The sequence below is a fragment of the Scardinius erythrophthalmus genome (assembly GCF_964197995.2).
Source record: "Scardinius erythrophthalmus genome assembly, chromosome: 10".
Lineage (NCBI taxonomy): Eukaryota > Metazoa > Chordata > Actinopteri > Cypriniformes > Leuciscidae > Scardinius > Scardinius erythrophthalmus.
Genome location: NC_138230.1, coordinates 35,458,846 through 35,485,041, shown reverse-complemented (window position 1 = coordinate 35,485,041; position 26,196 = coordinate 35,458,846). Strand labels below are relative to the sequence as shown.

At 38.2% G+C, this 26,196-nt stretch overlaps 1 protein-coding gene across 1 annotated transcript in view; it reads left to right on the top strand.

Moving 5' to 3' along the window:
• The first annotated feature begins 5,154 nt into the window (after window positions 1–5,154).
• ripor2 (RHO family interacting cell polarization regulator 2) overlaps window positions 5,155–26,196 on the top strand; it is a 65,884-nt gene continuing 44,842 nt past the window's right edge. Inside the window, exon 1 of the mRNA XM_081376549.1 lies at window positions 5,155–5,254. Coding sequence (XP_081232675.1) covers window positions 5,176–5,254 — 79 coding nt within the window. The 5' untranslated portion in view covers window positions 5,155–5,175. The remainder of the gene's footprint in view (window positions 5,255–26,196) is intronic.

Below are 26,196 nucleotides of genomic sequence, written 5' to 3'. Positions count from 1 at the left end.
TGTTCAACTAGCCCCAGGTTTTAACCTGTTTACAAGAACAAACTGACAATATGAAGAAAACTAGAACTGACCCATCTTATTAAGAATCATTATTATAAGAACAATGTTTACAGGAGACATACAGTATAGTGATTTGAAGCATTTTACAGAACAAAAGGACTCACTAATCTATGGAAGCTTGTTTCAACCACAGAAAAAAATAAAAAGGTAATTACGCCTTTTTAATTGTAATTAAAAAAGTCAGAATTGCTAGCTATAAAATCAGAACTGCAAGAATCAAAGTCAGAATTAAGACATATGAATGAACTCTCAATTGCGAGAAAAAAATAATTGTGAGATAAAAAGTCTCAACTATCTTTTTTTTATTCTGTGATGGAACTTCCATACTCTCCTATATGCATTTATTTGTGCATAAAAACAGGAATTGCGATGAAAAGGCACTGGTTATGAATGTAAACATGGTTCCCTGAAAAGGGGAACGAGACCTGAATGCCTCCAACGGGACCGGTGTCTGAAGCACGTGTCTAAACACGACAATAACATTGGCCGGCAACAGCCCATGACGTCACTACCGGTGCGACCAGTGTATAAAAAGGCACCTGTAGTACACATCAACAACTTCTTTTGTCTGAAGGAGACATGGGCAGGCACATCAAAAGCATGGCAATGAGACGAAATGTCTTGTTTCCCTTCTCAGGGAACTATAGTTACATTCGTAACCCAAGATATTCCCTTTTGAATGGGAGCTTGCGCCGCATCCTGGAACGCTTTGGGGAACAAATACCCTCTACATGCTGAAGGAATGAATGCCGTAGCAGCTGACATAAAGTCAATGACTTAGATGGTACACACTAGAAGCTGCCGTGACTCTATTCCCTAGGGCCAGAAACCCCAGCTACATACCCCGCGAGCAGAGATCAGGGCCTCGTATTCTTCTGAATACCTTCAAGGGAATATGGTCAAGGTGGAGGTCTCAGGAAAACCATACTCAAACGAGAGTAGACCTAGCAACACACTAAAAAATATCATCAAGGAAGCTCTAAAATGAGGGGCCTAACTGCGTTCTACATTAAGGACTGCTTATCAAGGAGGCTCAAAAAAGAGCCTGACATCTCGATACTGCTATCCAGGCAGAGCTCTGGGGGGAAGAGGCCTCAGCAGGACGACTCTTTAAAGCAAGAGGAAGCATAGCAACACACACCTTGAAGACAATTAACCAGGGAGGCTAAAAAAACAGGCTATAATCCAGTCCACTGCCTCAACATCATCATGACGAACCTCTATAGCAAGAGGAAGCCTAACTAAGCTCTATGCTAAAAGACCACCTCACCAAGGAGGCTCACAGAGAGCCACAGAACTTGGACATGTTAACTTATGCAGAACTCTGGGGAGCGGAGGTCTCAACATAATGACTCTATAAATCAAGAGGAAACCTTACAACACTTCCCTAAGGTTGGTTCCGTCAAGGAGGCTCATAGAGAGCCATACAACCCGGCGTCGCCACCCTGACCAAGCTTTAAAAATGGAGGCCTCAGCAAGACGACTCTTTAAAGCAAGAGGAGTCCTAACTACAGTACGAATACGTTCTACACTAACAAACCATTTTCTGTTGAAAAGAGCTGAGTGCTAGCTGCAACCACTCAGCTACAAATGTCTTCGTAGGATCTCAAAACTCCAGACACTTTCTAAGGCGCTTTACGACAAAGAAGGGTTTGCAAACTAGAGCGAACAACCCACTTCCTTTCAGGTTCTCAAGATCGAAAGAGCTTATCTCAGGGACTGGAGAACCCTATTTCAAGACCCGACTCAGGGGGAGGGTTCTGCTCTTCAGTCAAACCTGAGGAAAAATGGACTCCAACACTCATGAAGGTGCCTATAACTAGGAAGGGTTTGAATACTAGGACTGTCGGGTTCCAGAGATTACCACCACCTAGCACTGCTATTGTGTCTAAAAATAACACTTGCCTGCACTCTCTCTGCATCTAGGCCTTAGGAATTAGGAATTAGACACATTAGTAACAGCATACTGGAAAGGGAAAGAAATCTCATAGGACTCCACCCATCACCTCTGTAATCGAACCTGCCTGCCGCTATGGCGACCACGGGGCCTGAATCGCTGGGTACAGGCGCACTATTCTCATACCTCTAGAGAGAATACCTAACAAAAGAGCTTATCACAGCGACCGCATCATAAAGAGTGTGTTCAAGTCCCTCAAGAGCTTAACGTGCTCCACTCAAACGCCAGACTCTATCACTAATCAAGAATCACGTGTAGAACAGTCACAAACTGGAGAACTGAACATGCATGCTGCTTAATCAAACACATAATGCATAAGTCGTGTGTCCTCAAGTCATCTTTGATACGGAGGCACATACTTCCTGAAACACTTGGCTGAGTGACTGTCTTCACACATAAACAAATGGACCCAGAAGACAAAAGAAATTGTTGACATGTAAGGCAAACTTTTAAACTCTGGTCGCACCGGTAGTGTCGTCAACGGTGTCCCCCAAAGCATCCTAGGACGCAGTGTGAATTCCCATTCGAAAGGGAAACAAGATTGATCGCACAAGAAAGCGCTAACGAGCAGGAGAATGAGAAAATACTTTTAAGAACACATTTCTACAAGTTTCATGCTAGTTAGCGTTCAACAATTCGGATTCATCAACATTACAATGAAGGTACGATGTAATGTTTATGTATGTAGCCTACTCCACTGATTTTTATCAGGCTATAGGCCTACATGCCTGTGGTTAAGCAGGCAATGATTTTATTAATCATTAACTTATTAATAAAAAAAGGCCCATTATGTTTGACCATGTGTACAGATACAAATTAGGATTATCTTCCAAACATCTTTGTTTTGTGATTTAAAAAAAGGTTTATTTCAACAGTTTTTGACAATTAGTTTGCACTAGGTCAGTTGGTTGTAAGTAGATGCAAGGTACAAGGTAATGTGAACGCTTTATTCAATTACTAAATTCAAAAGAAAAAATACATTTTACATTTGGGTATACTACGGCATTGCTATATGACTGATATATAACATTATGAAAACGTAATTTCTGAATGTTCTCTGAACAATCATAACGTCTAGTTTTAACATTTTATTGGTTATGCAAATGTTAAGGAAACATTCCTTTTGATCATTTTGCAAACATCGTGGAAACGTTACTTTTGAATGTACTTTTGAAAACTTTTGAATTGTAATGAACGACTAGTAACATCTAAAAAAACATTAGAAGAATGTCCAACTAAAACATTTCAGAAATAAAATGCTCCATGAACATTTTTGTGCTAACGTTTTATGAACATTTTTAAAGGCCAGATAACTCTAAACGAATGTTCTGTTAACGTTGCTGGATGAAAATTTGTTCAGAATTTTGAGAGAACCTTGCCAGAACATTAGCCAAAATTCTGAGAACGTTCCTTGTTAGCGGGGAATCATAAGTCTGGTTGTTTGGAAAAGCATGTTTTGAGGTATCTTTCATGTCCATAAACTGTTCTAGATGAGTTACATGTAGAAGTGTAATACTGTTTAAATCCCACACTCTACGTTTAAGCAATAATAACAGTGTTTCTTTCTTAAGCAAACACCACTAAATGTAAAGTGATTGAGCAATCACATCAAAATGTTTCCTGGAAACGTGACATGTGTGGGTGGATCTATTTTGGTTCCCCTATATAGGACATGTTTTTAAAAAGAGCCCAGAAGTGAATAATTGCTGTTATACGACTGTGAGTGTGTGAGCTGACCCCTCCGTTAATGAGATTGTCATTAGGTCTGTTCCACAGAGCTTTCATAGGAGGCACGCAAAAATTAAAGAGAAGGACTTAAATTCACCGCAGCCTAGTTACTATTTCAGAAAGACTTTAGATGTGAAGAAAATGTGCAAAATTGAAAACCAAATTGTGCAGTTAGAACTCTTTTACTAATTTTCTGTAAATTAATTATTGTTATTAAATAAGGTGATTCACCTTATGCACTGTTCTGTCGTCTTATTGATGGCTTATACTTTCCCAGACAGCAACATAGTGTCGGCCCACATCTGGCACGCGTTGAATCCACATGTACCAGATGTGGCCCGTATCTGGGCTGACACTATGTTGCTGTCTGGGTTTCTAACAAGTATATAATGGCCTTTTTATATAATTCTAAAATGTGTCTTTGTGCTGTGAAATCTTTAATGATTTTTATAAATGAAACATAAGAATAGCTTTTATATGATAACTAATATTACAAGGTGAGCTTACTTGATTATCCATTGCGTTGCATTATATGTTTTGCACCCCACAATAAAAAAACTACAGAGATTTTTTTTTATTTTTTTTAAAACCAAGCAAGCATTTAAATATCATCTTACTGAGACATATTATTATGAGATATAAAGTGACAACTGATATTTATATGCAGATTACAGTATGTAAGAGTCTGCTATGCTGTTGAATGTTGATCTCATTGATTTACAAGCTATCAGAATTTCATCTTACTTTTTTGGCCATAGCAATATCAGCAGCTGCACCAAATTGCATTTTTTTAGCTCAGTTTGGGGCTCTGAATAAAATTGAGGTGTTTTTTTGTGTGTGTTTTTATGTATGAGCTCCATATTCTCCTATATCATACTAGACCATAAATGCCTGATGTATCAAATATGATCAAAATATGATCATAATATATCAAAAAACACATCTAAAGGTTCAATAAAATGATCAATTTAAAAAAAGGTCAGCTTTTTCTTGACCTTTAATGGTTGTATGCTGAGGCTGAAACCTGTGAACACAACCCTGTGTTACATATTGCCTATTTATCGCCTAAATCACCAAGGTTTGGTTCTCAGGATGCTTCGTCCTAACCACCACTCAAACACCAGTGGCATATTTACCACACACATTATCTCCCTCATTCTGAAACTCACACAGGAGATTATGAAATCATCCTGTTGATGAAACTTGGCCATGATGGTGTGGGCTCCCACACACACTCACACTCGACTTGGTGCAGTGAGTAGAAGCTCAGAGCGGTCCACTGCCTCTCGCCTCTCTGCTCAGGCTCAAGCTGACAGCGGGCTTTACATTCGCCCCGGGGGGAAGACAGTCCGAACGTTGATTTAATTTTACAGTATAGTTGCTTCTCAGACGCTTAAGCAAAAGAGAAGAGCAAGAGAGGATAAGACGGAATGGCCTTTCCTGACATCACGGAGGATAACATAAAAGAACTCGTGCGTGAGGAGGCAGAGGACATCTTTGATGATGACGGTAGGGTCATTCTGGGACGGGGTGGGAAGTTTAGGCCGTGTTTGTGAGTGAAACCTAAGGAGATGCCGTTTTTATGTGTCATCTCAACATAATAACGAGTGTGTCGAGTGGGCGTTCTTCTTGTATAACTCCTGGCTGTGTTGAAGTACAAAGATCTATTTGATAACTTGGATATATTATGATTTGAGCATGTAGCTGCGCTTGTAAAACTGAAACATTGCAGCCATTTGGGGTTTTTGAAGGTAGTGCATGATGAAACATGTTCATGTGAATGATATCTGCTGTTCGAGTGGAGGAACAGGATGCTGGTCGATGTTCTGGAAGGCATACATTTCTCATGTGCATAAATTAACATACTGTAAGAATTTTATAAACATTCTGAAGAGAATTTACTGTATGGTTACTACTCAATGGCTCTTGAGCAGCACAAATAAAATGTAATAACTTGAGAATGTAATGACTTCTGCTTTTTCTGTTAATGGCATTTCAAGATGAATGCAATGCAAATTTGTCTCCTAGTGCTTGAGCATTAGAAATGTTGCCAAAAGGAGTACAACTGCTATGAGTTGTGTTCAAGCAAGGAGAAAAATCTGCACACGCTTCACATACACAAAAGTTTGAGGTTGGTAAGAATTTTATGTTTTTGAGTCTTTTATGCTCACCAAGGCTGCATTTGTTGGTCAAAAATGCAGTAAAATTAGTAATATTGCGAAATATTACAATTTTAAATAACTTTTTTTCTATTCAAATATTTTTGAAATGTAATTTTATCATGCAATGGCAAAGCTGAATGTTGAGCATCATTACTCCAGTCTTCAGAAATCATTCTAATATGCTGATTTATTAAGAAACATATCTTATTATTATCAATGCTGAAAACAGTTGTGCTGCTTAATATTTTTGTGAAAATCGTGATACTTTACAATTCTCTGACAAACATTGTCAGAACAGCATTTATTTGAAATATAAATATTTTTTAACATTATAAATGCCTTTCATGTCACTTTTAACCAGTTTAATGCATCCTTGCTGAATAAAAGTCTGTCTTTCTTTCTTTCTTTCTTTCAAATAATAATAATAATATTACTGATCCCAAACTTTTGAAAGGTATTGTATAATTTGGGGGTTTTGGACACAATTAGTGGGCGAAATTATTCACTCTCCAGATGCATTTTTCAAAAGTTCATTATGGACACTCAAGGCACCTTTTGAGGAATAAACATAATGCATCTTTCCCATTCCCAAGATCATTCCCATTTTGTTGCTTATTCTGATAATGAAGGGTTCACATTGGCATGAGAGGCTATTAAATATCTAACTTGCTACCTCATTTAACGTCTCATATAAAACATCACTTCACTGGTAAAGTTGTCCCTTTAAAGCCTGTTTCTTTGCAGATGTCTAGTGCTTTGTCTTAGACATGTTGTCATCTCCATCTACTACTAAAGAACTGAATGTTCAGATTTAGCTGCTGTTTCTGCAGAAACACTGTTATCTGCTGCCTCAGTAAATGAGAAAGAGCAGGAACATCTGTGCATGAGAATAGAGAGAGAAGGAATAGAACGTGATTTATTTCACTCAATCCTGACTGTAAGTTATGACTGAGGTCTTTGTCTTTTCCCTGAAGGGTTTGAACTGTAGAAATGGCATGGCTGAGTTTGTATTGGGTGGAAATGTGTTGCATTGTATAAACTGTGATTGTGTGAATGCGTTGGATATTAGGCTACCCATCACTTTCACATACTACATATAGAGATTAGTGTTTATCAAATGCAAAAGCATGTGATAGATGGATTTTTTAGATAAAAATAGTTATTTAAATATAATATATCACAGTAGCTACCTATGCTATATGGTCTCACCAATGCCAATTAATGTGTCGCAGGAAGTAATTAGCAGCAGACATACATTATTGATATTTGAGATGTTGTAAATTTACACATGAATTGAACCAAAAAGATTTGTAGTATGACCTTCACATGGGCATCATGCACTTTTTTATAGGACATTCCTGACTTAGTGTCTTATAGGATTTTTTGTGTATTTATTATAACTATTATTTCCAGATTTGTTAGTCTAGTCAGTGCTACAACTTTTATGTAGCATGCATGGACCTAAGTTCAAATCTGACCTAATGTATTTTAAAGAAAGCAGCTGAAATAATAATAATAAACAATAGTCAAAATGAAAATCTAAATTGCCTTAGCATCTTGATAATATCTCCTTTTGTATGGTAATGACAGCATTACGTGAAAGCTGACTTGATTAGACTGACTTTTTTTTCAATAATCATGCAACTTCTTTCTTTTTTTTCTTTTGGAAGTTCAAAATCCAAGGCTCAAAAATATGAGGGAGCACATTGTTGTGCTGTCCCATATTTAATGTCCATCCAATAAAACCATCTCACGAGAGTCACTAGGCCATCCAGCTTGCAATCTAGTTTAAACTTTCCCTGAAAACTTTTTTCTTTTTCTTTAACCTAATTCGTTCAAAAAGTGTTTGAGTATTGTAGTATTTTTTGCATGTGCTTCATGAGTTATTCAAAGAGGGTTTTCATGTGGCCGCCTGCGGCTCCTTGAATAGAGAGTGGCGCCTGTTTTTTGGTCCTGAAGCAATGAAGTATGAATAAACTAAGAAGACCTGGGTTATGGTGACAATTGAGTCTTGGTAAAAACAAAACGTCAAAGTATCATCAAGTTATGTTTACTCACAGGCTTTATTTTACTCATAAATTGAAAAACTCCATTATAAAACCTATCTCGAAGGAACTAGAGGCGAATTAGACTTCTGGGTCTTCAAACCACAACGATCCAACCATCCAATCAATTCCCAATGGGCAAAATCAAGTCCTGTCCTATTTTTTCTTGCTTGAGAAGCCGTTTCACTCAAATGTTAACACAATAGGGAAGAAAAAACTGTCGCAACTTCCATTTCATGCTGACTTTAATATTACCTAATTAATATTCATGAGCCAGCCTGTTTTATAATGTTTCATCCCCATTTTTCAAACCGTTCTTTCGCTCCTGATTTCATCAATAAACAATTAGAGTTGGCATCATAACTACATTGATTTTGCAGTATTACATTTCATTTTCTCCTAAATGGTTTGTGAAGCATAAAATTAATTAGTTGAAACTTTGTGACATGTTTATGTTTTTTAAATTAAAGGTCTTTGCAACTTTTTGGTTGGGTGGAGTCCTCATGTGATTGCTGCAATGAATCTGTGAGGTGTCAAAAAGCTGCTGTATTACTAAGAACAGCATTTAAGCTGGATTTAATCATGTTTTCTGTCAATCAAATCAAACGGCCATGCAAAAATCAGTGTCGGATTTCAAACCATTTGTACTCCCCCTGATCTATCGCACTCAGCCCAGGGAAACCGTATCCCCTCAGGGGCTTCAGCAAAGCTTAATGTTGTGGCATTAGATTTCAATGCTGAGCTGCTCCGTGTATTGATTCCTGCAGGATGGGAGAGATTTACGGATATAGTCTGGCTTTAACTGAGCCGTTGGTAGAGATGTTATCTGTAGGCCTGTGGGTCAGAACTGGCAGTGATCACTACACAATGTGCTCAGTCATCATCACTCTGCAACACACGTCCATAGCGGCCAATAAATATCTATGATGTCAGTGTCTATGTCAGCAGAGCAGGACAATTGTAGCTCTAAATGGCTGTTTGACGGGCCCCCCGATGGCTTATCGTAATCAGAAGCTGATTTAGTCAGAGAGTGATGTAGCACTGATCATTTCACACAGTTTGATTCTCCACAACAGACACTTTTAACGGTAACAGGATTAGTTACCAGATTACAAAACTGATTAACTGTTCTGTCTGAAATCTGACTGGATGAGCCTTGTTCAAAGTTGTGTTGAATTCCATATAAATGTGCCACTTCTGTAAACAAATCACCTACAGTTAAGAAGAATTTGTGTAGTAATAATAGTAATATACAATTTATTGCAGATCTTTTATGATATATATTTTATACTCTGCTTCTGACTTATTCACGATACAGCACAGCCTCTCGTACCTTATTGCTTAGATTGCAGGTCTTTTATAATATTTCCATTGCCATCGTTTTATAAAAGCAATTAGCACTCAGAGGAATAGTTCACCCAAAATGTTTAATTCTGTCATCATTTACTCACCCTCAAGCTTACAAACCTGTATGAATTTCTTTCTGCTGAACACAAAAGATTTTTTAAAGAATACGATCAACCAAACAGTTGATGGACCCTAACCTGGGAAAACCCAGACAACTTCCGGCAAATTTAGATTTGCTCTGCAAGTAAGTCTGGCAAAGAGCTCATTCAAGTCCATTTCCCCATGCCGAGAAATCAAGGCACCAATCAGAAGCGTTGAGGCGGGCTTTACACATGACGATCGCTCTGATTGGTTTTAGGTCTAGGCTATCCAGAGGCATTTCAGCGACGTCCGTTGGTGAAGCACACCAACTTTTAAATGCATTATTATATTCAAATTGCAAACACATGAGGACAGTCTCCATGAAAGACCCACTGGCAGATGAACGTGCTACTACATTTCTCTCCGAAACGGTAGGAAATTAAATTAGATTTAATAGAGGATTTTAACTGTGATAAGATTATTGACAGGGCAGTTTACATGACGGGATGCACGCGACAGATCCGTCCGATAAAGATGACGAAGTAGTATGTCCCAAAGTTGCCTACTTTTTTGCTACACATTCAAAAGTAAATACATTTTCTTCACAAAAAGAGTACATATGGCGTAGTGTAACCATAGACTGTAAAAAAATAAAGTGTAACATATAGGCGAATTGGGACGCAGCATATGGCTTTACACATGACGATCTCTGATTGGTTTTAGGAGTTTTAGGTCTATCCAATTGTGCCCAGAGGCATTTGAGCGACGTCCGTTGGTGACGCCCCTTTGGAAATGAGTTATTAAAAGAGCTTTGCCAGACCATATCTCAGTTACTACTGAGAATGGTCTGGTTTTAACCAGGCTAGATGGACCCCATTGACTTCTATAGAATTTTACTTACCATACAATAGAAGTCAATGGGGTCCATCAACTGTTTGGTTAATCATATTCTTTAAAAATATATATTTTGTGTTCAGCGGAAGAAATAAAGAAATACTTAACATTTGGACCAACTTGAGGGTGAGTAAATGATGAAAGAATTTAACTATCCTTTTAAGCCACTTAATGAGTTTAGTTTTTATTTAATTTTTTCATGATTTTTTTTTTTTTTATTAATCTGTGTTTTTATATTTTTTCCAGTAAAATATCTTCAAATATACAAAAACACATAAAAGACTTCTTATCTCATTGACAAACATTTTTACTCTTTTAATTAACAAATATTTAAATATAAAACACCCTCAACTGCTTTTGTTAGATTATGCTTGAAAGAAACTAGAAAACTTGAAATTACTGGAAAAGTGAAAGTGGGAGTAAGATTGCGTGAACCCACTGGAACCATTCATTTGCCGCTAGACTGTATCTCCAACATTTATTTATTTTTTAGACCTACAGCCATACTTTAAGGATAATGTCATCTTTGGTATGTAAGTTGGCAGGTTCAGGCTTATGCCGACTCTCTCTGCATCTGTGTGATGCTCTGAGAAAGTGTGTCAAAAGGAAGCAGCCATGACTTGGTCATATAGCGACTCAGGACACGTGCCCTTGAGCGCATACAACACCCTTAGGGTGAGAAGAAAAGAACATGGGATTGCTGTTCTCTTTCTTTGAGCAGCTAGAGTAATGTTTTTTAAAAGACTATTTCAGGTGTCACGTGCTCAATGATTGTTTACAGTGCATTACGGTGTGCTTTTTTCTCGCTGCCACATGATGGTCCATTGACCTACTTTAGACCAAACAAGGGGAGCTTCTACAAACATGAGGCTACAACTGTATTCTTGTGCCGCACGGTGGGTGAAAACGCACAATGTGGAGAGGTAAAAACACTGATGTGGCCATTGACAGATGAGCAGAGACACTTCCCGGTTTGCTCTGAACCACCATTCAGTTGGAAAACGTGATCCATCTGGGAACACCTTCTTTATCTTTATGCCATTTATAACGTCATGATCTCAATCTTCCTGTAAACCTGTAATGCTGATAGCGAAATACTGAACACCTGGCTGTCACACACAGGTGTGTGGGTCGGCACCATGGGCTGCTATACCTGCATCAGAGCCTGTCATTATAGGACCAAAGGCAGGAGATCAGCCACAGGGCATGACAGTCTATAATTTAAAAATGTAGGCTTACTGACTGCCTTCAAACACCATGAAATATACACAGTTTTGCGGTGCTGCGTTTCAAAGGGTTTAAGGGAAAATTTATGCCCACCTGACAATTTACTTAGAGCTAGGTTTATACATTTTACAAGGAAATGTGGCTCCTACTCCATGCAAAACTCACAATGTTGTGCTTTCTGCTAAACCAGTGCATAGTTCTCAACCTTTGTGACTCCAACGATTTCCAAAGCACTGATACTACACTGATAATTTCAGGATTCCAGATCTCCCGCTCTTTAAAGTTGTTTGTGATTTACTTGGTAAGGGTTTAAAAAAAATCTTTTTAATTTACAATTTCTACCTGATAAAATGCTTTAGAGCTTGACATGACAGGAAAAATGTATATTCATTATAAAAATGCCCAAGGAGCTTTAAGATTGTATTAATTTATATGACATTTTCAGGCCTAGAAATCATGCTTTCAAAATTATGCTACCTAATTTTTCCGGGAATATCTTTGGGGATACCTAAAATAAGAAACATGTTAAACATGTTTAATAGTTTTAGCTTGTTTAATGTTTTTTTATTATTATTATTTTAAATAATTTTAACTTAGGTCATCTTTGGAAGTTAGGGCACCCTTGGAAGTTTGCTGAGGCCCCTCAAACTCGAACCGCTCCAAGCAGGACTCAAACCGGGGTCTCCGGCACGGGACGTGGGTGCGCTAACAAAGATGCTAAAGTCTGCAGTCTCTGGCGTCTGTTGCTAGTGCGCCTCTTGAGGCCAGGGGAGTGAGGTTTACATGCACAGCTCTTACTGACCTTCCGTTACACTTATAATGATTTGAATACACTTAAATATTTTTTTCTGCATAAAGTCTTGTTTACAGAGGTAGTATAGAATATTTCTGCCTTGTTAAAGTGATCATTCTGTTGACAGCTTCACACATACTGATCTTCATCTGCACTCGTCTGGCAGCTTTTTGTAACCTCTTGACCTCAGTGGCATGCCGTAACCTATTTCTGTTTGTCTCTCTGAATGGAAGTGGTCGCAAATTCCTGAGATGAGACAAGTTTGTTGAACAAAATTCTGGATGATTCCTGCTCGGTTTATATCTACAATGCGCAGGAATATGGCAGTATAAAATACCAAGACAGATTGATTGAACATGATAAGTGTTTCTAGATTTCAACTTGTATAAGAGCATGTCCAGCCTCTATATATGCCAGAGATGATAAAACAAGATGTCTTTGTATTTGAGTGTTTCAAATGAGTCACATTCCTTCATTGTTTATTGATTTATCTTATATAACCTGCTGTTTTCGTTCGTATTTCACCGGCTAACCTGTTTAAGACCAGTTGCAAGTGAATGGAGAGAGCTTTTACTTTTGTATCAGGCTCATTTAAGCCAGAGAACTGTTTGTACAGGGCTCCAGTAAATATAGCTTCTCATCGGGGGCTGTTGATGACAGTCATAATTACAGGATGAGCCGAGCAGCAGCTGAGAGAGAGGATGCATGTGGAGGTGTCTGTGCTGCACTGTCCAAGCCTGTCTGGATGCACTCATTCTCTCCGACTATTATACAATACATTGCAAGGCACAGGAGTGATGAACCACCAAGGTCAGGTTTAACCACCATGAGCTCAGCAGGAAGACTGGGACTGGATGAGACGTGATGTAAAGTAGCTTTCACAGTAACTGTAACTTAATCAGGTGCTCAAACTTTAATGTGGTCATGCTGATTCTGCTATAAAGGGCAGTGCCTGCAGGGTATTTCTTCCACCTACAGCAAAGACTTCAGCATGATGAATAAATGTGTGTGTTTTGCAGATGAAAAGATAAAAGAGGGATATTTAACGCTTAATTAATCCTTCTAATTGATCTTTTATCTGCCCACATTGTCTAAAAAGTAACATAAAGTGACACTCATTGTCCCATTGCTTCCATTAATTCCAGTTGTGTGTTTCCCTGACATGTTGTCTTAGTAGTTTATGTTAAAGTCTCTTCTAAATGTCATACTGTTCAGCTAAATACGGATATCCTGTGCTGTTGATAAGACTTTCACATTGGTATTCCAGCATATACAATGGTCAGTAGTCTGCAGCTTGTAGGCTACTATTTTCTATGGTGTGCAGGTTTCATGTAGCTTACAGGCACACTGATCTATTTTAAATATGCAAAACTCCTTACAGACACATTGTTTAAGCAGTTTAAGATTCACCCTGACAGCTGAGCACATACACTATTAATGCCAGCCCCTGTACACTACAATGCGTTTTTAGACAAGCCTCGAGAGTGAATATGTAGTGAAAAAACGAGAAGACCCCGCCCACTCCCACAGCGCTGCCTGCTGATTGGTCCGTGGCGGCTGTGAGGGAGCGCTACAAATCTGTACGAGTGCACGACACATGATTGTTGATCCGTTGCTGTCGGTCCGGATGGTTTCGCGTGGCAAAGTCTGTGGTGTTGACATTGTACACGTTTTGCTCGAATTGTTTTATTTAACACACTAGCCGCAGAAAGGAGAAGTGAGATTTTGCTTTCATAAATGGAAGTGCCCAACCCGAGTAAATAACATTGACTGGGAATAAGTTTTCTCTCTCGTGCGGTGAGTAGCCTATGATCTGTATACTTGACACTACAACGCCTTTTAATATTGACATCATAGCTCACTGTAGCGACATGATGTTTTGCAGCGTGGGTTTGCTGGAGTTTTTTCTCAAATGACAATATTAAGGAATAGTTGTGGTTGACCATTTCCTTTTGTTTTGATGCATTGTGCATGTGATGAACTACTAATAACTACCGTTTTTAACTCAGCATCCGAGTCAATGATTCATCTGCTCGATATTCAGTTTTGATAAATCCGTTATATAAACAGACTGAATATTTGTACATTTATAGGGCACTGAACGAGAAGCACGTAACTGACATTTCCAGAAGCTGGCCAGTTTGTAAAGCTTTTCGTCTGTTTAATTTAATAAACTATGTAGCCTAATCTCACACACTCTAAACTGAGTGAGACTTCAGTTCGCTTCTCGAACGAATTGTTCTTAAGAGTCGGATCTTTTCAATTAATCAAAACCGATCTGGGCTGCGTTTCCCAAAAGCATGAGCTTAAATTGAACAATTGCTTCCTATGGTTTCCTCCACTATCAATTTAGGCTTACGTTGTTTTTGGTAAACGCAGCCCTGAATGTTATGTTCAGTAGTCGGGCTTCACGAATCTGACTGAATATGTCCGGGTGATTTACGAGCTGCACTTTGTTGGTTTGTTCGGGTGTGATTATAATGATTGTGTGATGAGATAAGACAAACTGCCAACAGAACACCAGATAATATATGTTTGAACCTGCTGTAGTTGTAGTATACTTTGGCAGCTGTCAGTTTAGTATTTCATGAGCTCATATGCCATGAGATATCATAATGCTATGTTTACAGGTGAAATACTTATCTTGGTTACTTTGTAGAATCTAGATGAAAGTGATTGTGAACATGAAGGTGATTTAAAGGTATTCATTTCTGAATATTTTGCAATAAACCTAAAATATATTAAAAGTAATATAAAAAATTATAAAATTATGATTGCATAGCCTAATTTGCTGATCTTTTTTATCCTTCACACACACATATATATATATATATATATATATATATATATATATATATATATATATATATATATATATATATATATATATATATATATCTCGCATTGAACCAGAGTTTGTATGTGATTTATCTCAGCGCTGGTTGTTTTGGTAAAGGGCTTAGAACTCTTTAATGAAGATTTTGTTAAAATTCCACCAGAGAAAATGAATAAGAAAAATACTTTCGCAACCAAGACCACTGAAAAAGTGGGTGGTGTCACTGTTATGCTCTATTGGAGGGGGCTGCTATGAGGCTAGAGCTGCCAAACTGATGACAAATGAGCATTTCTCAGAACTTCATCTGAAGATCTTTCTCTGATTAAAACCCGTTTCCCTTACTTCTAACTCCAGCCCCCATTCAGCCCCAACCCTTTTACTCTTATCTCTTTAATCTCAGCCTCTCAAAAATGTCATGTAGTGCAGTTTAGATCACATTCTACTCTCTGTTTTCTGTTCGACATGTCAAAGCAAAGATTCAGAGGTTAATCAGTTTTATCTTGGTCTGCTGAGCCAGTGGGCAGCAGTGCCGATTATTTGAAAACGGTTTGTTTGAATACAATACATTATGGCTTATTATCTGAAACAATGGGTCTTTGAGGTCTATCTGAACTGTCAACAGTGAGAATAATGAGAGTTGATGTTATTTATATTAATAATTTATTTTCTAAAGCAAATAAACGGGATGTTTGGTTTTTGAGTGTACTTCAGGGCAAAGTGTGTCTTCGCCAGTGCATGTTATTTCTTATTCGTGAATTTCGCTGGATAGGGAAAAACTCAGTGAAACTTGGCAGGAGTTCAGTAAGACGAGGCCTCTTTACTGCAGGCTCTTCAAAAACATCCAATCCTAGTTCTCTGGAAAGGCTATGAGCACATCAGCTTTGTGAGTTTATGTTAAGCTGTTTACAGTTTACCCCTACTGGTTTCCCTTAGGCTTTAGTGGTTTGCGTTTTCACAGCTGATAATCATTGAATGTTCCTCTCTTGGTGGTCATCAGTGTGTAAGTGGAGGCCTGCCTTGATTTTTGTTTTAGATGTCAACTGGCTTTGCTGAAATCTGTATAATACAGTATATCGTTCGACTTCATGGAGATGTATCTTGAAGCGTATTGAGATGCACATCATTGAGGTATCTCCTGACAGAGATATAATCGACCTTATGAGTTTTATGTGTGTTTGAAAGGCTGTCTCTTTCCAGTGATCATGTACAGACAAATTCCCATCACAAAGTCTGACTCCAAGGGCCTGTGGAGGGGTATTTTAAGAAATGGAGGAGGGAGAAAATAAGTTGTTGATGAAAGAGACGGATATAGCTTATCTTATAATCTTTTTTAGTTTGTGGAGAAAGCAGGATGAAAGGGGTCTGGGTTTTATCTACTGTCACTCTGTTCTTATGACAAGGGGCAGTGAGAGGTTTGGCTTGCGTCACGGCCGCAAAGAAAGCTAAATCAAATCATTGCGGTCAGCAAGAGGCCAACCAGTGTGTCAATGTTACTCACTCTCCACTGAGATATGCTTTCTGTTGTCAGCTAACTCCATCCAACATCTGCATTCTTAATAAATATATTACAACTGAATGCTACTTCTGATGTTAACAAGTTCATGTGGTCAAGAGAAGTGCATACATTAAGGGGAAGTAGATTTGTCTTGCTGATACAGCATTTGAATTTGAGATTCATAATAAGGTTTATAAATAGTGGACAATACTTTTACTTTTAATGTTTTTTTTATTATTGATATTGATTTATGTTTCGGATGTTCTGATTGGGTACATTTACATTTAATGCATTTAGCAGACATTTTTAGCCAAAGCGACTTACAAGAGAGGAACAGAAGCAATAGACCCAACAATATTCATAATATGCAATGGCAGGTTTATTTGACAACTAGGAAGCAAGCTAGAGAAAAGGAGAAATGCAGAAAAGGAACGTTTTTTTTTGTGTGTGTGTGTGTGTGTGTGTGTGTGCACGTGCATTGGTTTATGGGTGTGGGGTGGTTAAGTGCTTTCAGAATGGCTGTTTCTTAAAAGATGTGATGTTCTCAGCAGTTTGGGTCGAGGTTGGCAGCTCATTCCACTAGAGAGGAGCAGAGAGGTTGAAAGTTTTGGGGAGTGACTTTTTACTTCGTTATGAAGGAACAGCAAGGCATCACTAATTCAGTGACCTTAGCTGGCAGGACGAGTGTACGCTTGTTGGAGTGAAATGAGGTACTAGGGAGGTGCTGTTCCAGTGGCAGTCCTGAAAGCCAGCGTCAAAACCTTGATTCTGGCTGCAACTGGGAGCCAGTGGAGTGAGATCAGGAGGTGTGTGACATGGGCTCTCTTTGGCTGACTGAAGAACAGACGTGCTGCCGTGTTCTGGAGCCATCTGCGTCTACCATCAGGCTTAGTGTGAAGGCCAGCTATTAGAGCGTTGCAGTAGTCCAGTCTTGAAATGACAAGAGCGTAGACAAGAAGTTCCCTTGCAGGAAGGGTCTGATTTTCCTGATGTTGTAAAGTACAATCCTGGACGAGCTAGTTTATTTCTGGCCCTGTGTACACCTGGTATTAAAATGCATTTTGGTTGATCGGATCAAGTGGACAATGCTAAATACATGTGTAAACGGGGTCTAAAATGTCTTGAGCTTGTCCACTTTCAACCACTTCCAGGGGTAGTTGAAAACGTATTTGACAGTTCGAACAGCCACAAAAGAACGCCTACTCTCCTCCTGCTGACTTAATACGTAAAGTACGTACACACTATGGGAAGTGCGCTAGCCAGACGGGATTTAAACTTTGTTGGCTGAAGTCCCAAGTTTGGTTGGAAGACGAAAAGACTACTATGTCTACTTGTGATCTGATTGACCAAAATGTGTATTAATACCAGGTGTAAACAGGTAGGGCTGCAACAAACGATTATTTTGATAATCGATTAATCTAACGATTATTAGAACGATTAATCGACTAATCGTCGATTATTTCGCTAACTAATCAGTAAGTTTGGAACGATTATTCAGCCTTTTCAATTAGTTAAAACACTGAGTTATACATATTCTAACTATAATATAAAAAAAGAAAATCACTTCAGCTTTTGAAATGGTTGGTTTAATGAACTTTGAGCCAACTAAACAGGTCATTCTCTTTAAGTTTTCAGATTTCAACTCAAATCACACACAAATGCTCTCTAAGCATTGGTTAAATATTCTGTTCTCTTTCAATAGAAAAAAACAACAACAAAATTAGCTGAATTACAGACAAACTTAAACTGCAAACAATTATTATAAGAATACAATTAAAAAAAAAATTTGACAGCTGAGCTGACAGAGACATTCTCATTCACCTTTTAATTTACAGTATAAAAAAATAACTGACATGATATTCTTCATAACATCTCTTTTTGTAAGTCTTCATGAATATGGAACAAAATACAGGAAAGTGATAAGACTGTAATAACTAATAGAGTTACAATAATAAAAACAGCCCTGACTCCTAAGCTCGATCAAGCTTTATTCTATGCAAAAATAAATCATCACATTACTGTAATTATATTATTATTGTTAATATTATTGCTATTATTAGTAGTACTGCATTATCTAATAAAGAGATAATGAATTTAATAAATTCTTATAAATTTACTGCTAGTTATTTAGCTTCAGCTGGAGAACATTCACCTCTCACCGGCTCGTCTCGTGCCGGGTTTTTCCTCTTTAAGTGTTTTAACATGCATGTTGTGCTCCCGTGAAAAGCAAGTTCCGCCTTGCATGTATTGCACACGACAGCATTCTTGGTTTGAAGTTTTATGAAACTTTCACACACCTTACTAGTTCGGATTCGTTTGCACTCCCGTCATAATTCGCGCTGTGTTTTCTTCTACCGCAAAAGCATTTGTAACGGCTGCATTACACTCTAGCGCTACAGCGCCGTAGCGGTCAAATTGCGATATTGCAGGCCTTTACATTAGGTCACGTGGGATCAAACGACTACTCGACAACAAAGATATTTGTCGACAATGTCGACTAATCGTTTCAGCCCTATAAACAGGGCCTCTGTTCCAAAACATAATGAAATGTCTTGCTGTATATATCGCCTACAAAGGTAGCTGACTTCTAAGCTGACTTATTTGGAATGTTCAGGTAGCAATACTATGCAAATAGTGCTCCTGGTATGAAGCACACTGTAGACTTGGTCACAATTGACTTCACAATTGTTGATCGCAGAAGAGTTTGATGTTAGCATGTTGCTAAGCTAATGACATAATACTCTAATAATCATAAAATATGCAGTAGGGCTGGACAATATTAAATAAAAATGCAATATGCAATAACTTGTTAAATAACGCTACATGTGATGCAATGTATTTTGTGAAATCAATTAAAACCAAAAAATGCTAGCCGATTCGATTTGCGTATCACGATTTGCGATACTGTGAGAAATTTGATGTATCACGCAGCACATAATAAATTTAGGTCAATTGTGTATTTTAATTAGAACTGTTTGGTATTGAATGAATTATATCTACAGTTAATCAGTATTTCTCTTGACTCGTCCACCATCTTGGATGCCATGCATTCTGGATTGCCTCGTCCTCAAATGGCACGTAATGAAGTGAATGACTTGGCGTCTTGTGTGGGGACTCTTTCTCTCTTGTTCACTCTCTCTCTTCCTGAACAGATGACATGTACTTTTAGCTCTCATCAGTGGGGGTGCTATCCCATAATCCCCCTGATTAACAGTCTATTTAAAATCAACTGCACTTACACCCCTCATACATCCGTTTTGGAGACACAGTTTTTGCATAGCAACAAAATCACAATCTCTCAGCCCTGTGATTAGTATTACGGTGGTTTATCCTTCCAACATAAGCTGATGAACTGAATGTTTTTGTTTTTCCTTGTCTGTTTGCATAGCAGTTAGAAGGTGTGCGGGAATATGATTGGTTGTGGTGGATTCTGTCTGAAATGTCATTGGTTGATTGAATTGAGGTCCTTGGATGTTGTCATGTCTGACACATTCTCCCTCAGATGATGGCTGTTTTTTTAGATTTTGTCAGCAGTGACATGTAATCTGCTTTGAAAAGCCAAATCCTTATGCCTTTCAAAGGGTGCTGTTCTCCTCAGGGTCTGTTCTGACATACAGCTGTGCTTTATCAGGGATGAAATCAACTCTCCTGTCAAACCCAGAAGCAATGCAGAAAACAGGAAAGCACCCTTATAAACTACAACTGCCTCTGAAACCTGTCGCCACAAGAGTGTTCTGGGTGGTTGCCCGGGTGTTGCCAAGGTGTGCTTATTATCATGTTGCTATGCAGTTGCTTGGTGAATGTTTACTGGTCCAAGTCAAAAGAGCATGTAGTCTGTAGCATGTGTGATGGGTTGGCAAGCACCACTAATTCGGGATTTGGCCTATCGCCTGACCTAAATGTACCACATCAAACCTCTGTTTGTCATATTTTTTCATCATGTAATTTATTTATTGCATGTTTAGAACACTGTTTCATCTCCAGTCTTTAAGGGTTGTGCATCAAAAGTGTGTGCTTTCTTTCTTAGATTATTTTAAGCTAAAAGTGACAATCTTTAAATTAAATTAAATTACAATTAAATTTAATTAATTTAAACTTTTCAGCTCTCACCCCCCCCCCCCCCCAAAGAAAAACAACACACAAACAAAAAAGACTGTTTCAATATTTTATCTGTGTATGCCTGCCTGACAAAAGTCAAAGTGTTGGCATCTTTATTTTATTGCAGGAGAGAAAGAAATGAAGAGGCAACTGTATTTCTCTGTTCTTGTCTTTCTCATGCATCTTGCATTGACACGCACATAAAGACATTCACAATGATCTGTGGATGAACTGCTGAATCATTCTAGAGATTCACCTGCAAGTGTCTGCATCCCATGATGTGCTAGCATGTGTCGTTGTCGGCATAATGAATTCAGTTCAGTTCCCATTCTCCAAATCTAAAAGCATTGCTTTGAGCTTGAGCTTTGGCCATGCCTTATTTGTGTGGCACTGGACAGCACTGTCTGAATAAAGAGAGACCAAATCAAGTGAAACTTGGTTAAGTAGCTTAACAAATGTACGGGACTGGCATAGCCCCTCAGTGACAATCCACATTTAGTGGTGAAGTTAGATGTATGCATGATTTAAGGACAGCTGTTCCTTGGAGCACAGTTGCTTAAAGGGATAGTTCACCTAAAAATGAAAAATGTGGTATTTACCGACCCTCATGCCATTCCAAAACCATTTTATTTTATTTCCTTTCTTAGAATACAAAATAAGATATTTTGTAGAATGTCCAAGTTGCTCATTTACATACAGTGAAGTTTTAATTTTATAAAAATATTTTCCTGCTATATTCCAAGTCTTCTGAGGCAATCTGACTGAGAAATTGTATGATGACTGAAGTATGGTGTTCCTTAGAAGAATGACAGCAAAATATGTAGGCTATACAATACCCCTCCCTTAACAAGTTTCCTGCATTTGAAGGTCACTAAGTAAATGCATCCTCTTTCCCCATTAACAGGAACTATAAACAGAAAGATGATGCTTCACATCATATCACATTTTACATTAGTTTGAGTTGGTTTTTAGCCAGCTGTGCTGTTATTCTCAGATATGCTCTTTCCAAGTGCCTCACTCTGTCTCTAACTTTGTCCCTGTCCTCTCTTTGCACTGTGCTTTATAAATATGGCTCAGTGTCTAGTGGAAAAAACATCCACATATCACTCAGAATTTACCCTCTAGTCTAGCCTATTTTTAAACTTGTCTCTTTCTCAGACTTTTTATGTGCATTATCCTCATAGCTGTCTTTAAGATGTATTAAACCAGTGAGTCACTGCTCTGCCTATGAACTGAGTTTACATGCACATAAAACATTCATCTAATATCACAATTATGAAAATGGCATGTTAATGTGTTAACCCAATTACACTAATATAATAAATACTATATAATAAAGCCTTATTGCCATGTCTTATTCAGAATAAGCTATAATTTTAAGAGTGAGAAAGAGGCCATTTCCCCCCCAAAATTAACAGAAATGAACATAAATCAATATACAGATATAGAAAAGTAGTCTTAAATCCACATTTTGCAAAACCATGTGCATGCAAAACTACTTTCTTTTTCAAAATTTTTGCTTTCTCCACTGTTGTGAAAGTATGTTTTCTGAAAGAACAGTTATTATCGTTTTTATTTAATTGCAGCTGAATAATGAACAGATATTTCACACAATGTCTTTTCCAGCATGCTCAGATTGGTATGAATTTGAGATTACAAACCCCTCATGTGCTTTAAGAGGTTATCAGTGGTCAAGTGTAATTCAGTCCTCCTGACATAGTTTCTTTCTGTCCTTAGTCACAATAAAAATTAAAATAGCTTGACATTTTAATATTTGCTCTTAGATAACCTTCAAGTGCTCTGTAGTCTGAAGTCTGTGGATTAAATATGAAATAAATCATCCATTAATGCCAAAGTTAAACCAAATGATCCTGCTGAACATGGCTTCTTGTTCAAATATTGACCCTTTTAGTAATAAATTAACTGATGTGTTTCTATGAGCTCCATGACGTAAATATAGCCTAAATAGTTGTCTTTGACCATCAGAAGAATCAAAAAGGATTTGACCATAAGATGCATGTCACTATGTTTCTTTTCTACCTCAGCTCTAAATTTTAGTTTTAGGGGATATTCAGTTTATAGCCTAACACGTCTACTGGATGTGTTAAAGTGTCAGCTTCATCTATCAACATCTTTTGAACCCTCCACCCATTACATTTGACAGACTACGTGGGCTTTTGACCTTTAAGAAGAAAATAAGGAAGGAAATATGAGGCATGCCTTATGCTGCACTCAAAAACAAGTATATATATTTATATAAGTTCAACTAAACTATTAAAGGGTTTCTATTAAAGTTTGGAGTAAAATCAGCCTAGGGTCCTTTGCACCATGACCTCGAGCCAAACAACCCCCCAGAAGCTTTTTTTCCCTTGGTCGACTATTATTAAAGTTAGAGCTTATTTAGAGATATCAGCCGAATGTCTTATAGGCACTAATGGAACCTAGGATGTATCTCATAAAGTACCCCACTAATAATGCCCAGAATGGTACCAAACTTCTACAGTAGTACAAATAGTTTCTGTACTCATAAAACGAGGCATTGGAAAGTTTGTAAGTACATCAGGAGTTTATTTAAATAACACTACGCCTGATGGCTTATGCTACTGCTAACCCGAACGTCGAGGTCACTTCCATTATTTGGGAAAAGAATGTAAAAATCCTGGCAGAAAGCCAGTATATCCAACATTTTTTATTATTTTTTTCCGAAGTGTTGACAATTTAGTGTTAACTAATAATTGTTGCAAACTGGTACTACCAACAAAATATTAGTGCATTCCTGGAACCGGTCGTCGTTACACTACATCCTTATGCATCGCTTTCTGCCAGGACTTTTACAGGCTTTTCCCAAATAACGGAAGTGACCTTGACGTCCGGGTTAGGACACATCCATACATCTAGCATACATCCTAGGTTCCATTAGCGCCTTCACTAAGCCATTCGGCTGATATCTTTAAATAAGCTCTTATTTTAATAATGTTCAACCAAGGGGAAAAAAAGGCTTCTGGGGGGGTGTTTGGCTCGAAGTCATGGTGCAAAGGACCCTAGGCTGATTTTACTCCGAACCATCCCTTTAAATTGTGGCAAACATTCCCACCAATTAATTATTTTCCAAGGTTTCACCAATAAGACTATGCTAGGCAATAAAGCAGTGTATTGACCAGCATGGAAATTCATTGTATAAAGACTTCTTCAATTTGACTGTATGCACAACACATGAACTTGGATCCCTTTTTTGTCCACTTCAGTTTTGGGTCTCTCCTAACTTTTCGTTCATTTCACTATTTTCTTTAGGTTGACTAAAGTTGCCACCAAATATTATCTAAAAATTTTGAGTTACAAAGTTAGAAGAGATGTTCTTATGAGTTGGACGTTTCTGACTTGGAGTGTAATGGAATGAAGCAGCACTGACCCAAGTGAGAGTGAGTTTGTGTATTTCTTTGTATCGATCACTTTTTTGCTGTTTTTGTTACTTGTTTGTCCTTGCTCTTGTCAAAAATCTTTTTTTATCCTCTATTTGGAGATATAATCAGTGGGTGTGGTTACAGCTAACCCTTAGGCTATTTTGTCATTTTTGTACTGGCTGCTGAAGCCCACATCAAATTATTAAATGCTTAGATTACATTGTTTTTTAAATAATTAATTTTTTTCATGTTTGCATCCCTTTATTTCAAAATAATGCCTACTATTAAGGCACCCAAATAGTGTTTGTTCTTCCATTGATGGACTTAAAATGTTAATTTATTTTTGACATTGTTTATCAATAGCAGCCACTGTCATCATGAGCACATGATTTTTCGGTCACAACACAAGAGCATCCATTCAGTCTTGATGTGCCTGCTTTAGAATCATGTTTCGCTGTGTTTATAGTCTTTGTGCTTATGAGTCCTTTTCTGTGCAGAGATACAAGTCACGTCTGTTAAAGAGGGCCTATTATGCCCCTTTACAAAGTCTTGATTTTGGGGTCTACTAGAATAGGTTTTAACGCTTGAATGTTCAAAAACCATTGTTGTAGCACCTCTCTTCACAGTCTGCTGGACTAGTGTGTTGTTGTGATTGGTCAACCGCTTTGAATGTTTTTCGGAAATTTCACGCTGCAAGTTTTAACACTATTAACGCAACCAGGCCTCTCCGCAATTTTTGCTGTTTCCATTGTCAGAAGCTGTGAATGGCACCCTAATTCCAAACCGTACCGTACCACTTTTTTGGGACCCTTCCATTGGGGTACCTAGCACAGTAGTCCGATACTAAAGGGTGGAGCTTGACTCACTGCAGAACGTTGATTGGTTGACAGAGAATCGTCACTTGCGCATACTTGCGCTGTGTTTTTCCTTGAATCCTGCAGCCTTTGCTCAAACAAAGCCGTCTTCTTGTCACAAACAGCCACATGCTAAGAAGAAAGAACAAGATCTGCTGTATGTCGTCCATTGTTGTTTACTGTGTCGCTTTCTTCTTTGCGCGATAATGCCGTCGATTGCTACACCACGCCTATCAAGTAAGAATACTGTTGGTAGTGGAAACGTAAGCCGGATCAGGGTTTACCGTCCCAAATCGCACTGTACTGTATTGTACCGTACCGCTCAGTGGAAACGAGCCATAAAGAAAGTTGAAAATGTAAAAAAGCATAATAGGTTCTCTTTAAGACAGTATTTGGTCATTCAGACAATCCACCAGCTAATTAATTCTGAGTGTATGTGGTTTTGCACATCCTCACATCCACCGTATCTATTCTCCTGGCCCAATTGGCAACACTGCCAAAAGGCACACATTACTACAGCATGGGTAGAACAGGGTCAGTCGGTCACTGCCACATGGTTGACATTAGTTCTCTGACCTGGCATGGATGCTTGAAGTGAGGTCATTGCTATTCCAAGGCGGCGTGTCAGTCTGGAACAAGACCAGCTGAGCATCACACAGCTGCTGGGATTGAAACCGGGCGGGATGTACTCCTACCTTAGAGCGGAAGACAACGGATCCTCAGAGAAGAAGGACAGGAGGAGGCCTGCTGCGGGGGATCCATGATAGCATTGTTCTTTTGCTGGACACATTGTGTATTGTCCACTGTTACTATAGAAACTATAATTTATACAGGCATTCGGAATCACTCTGCTGTTAAGTTGCAGTGTGGGTTGTGTTTGATGATATTCACGCATGCATCTAGTGTTTGTTGTGCTTGAGCGCATGTTTCTGTGTATGCGTACTTTCATGGGAAATATAATGACTTTTCCAGAGGCTGAAGTGAAGAAAAGAAATGATTCTTAACTGGTTATATTATTTAGAATATTTTAGTAAAAATACTAAATAAATAAATAAAATCAGGCGCTTTAAATAACACAAGTGAATTTAGGCATCACAAAATTGTAATGTACAGTATGAAAAATGCATTTTGAGGTTTGAGATTTTTACCTTTATTATGACAGGACAGTTAGTTGACAGGAAGTGAATTGAGAGAGAGAGAGAGAGAGAGAGAGAGAGA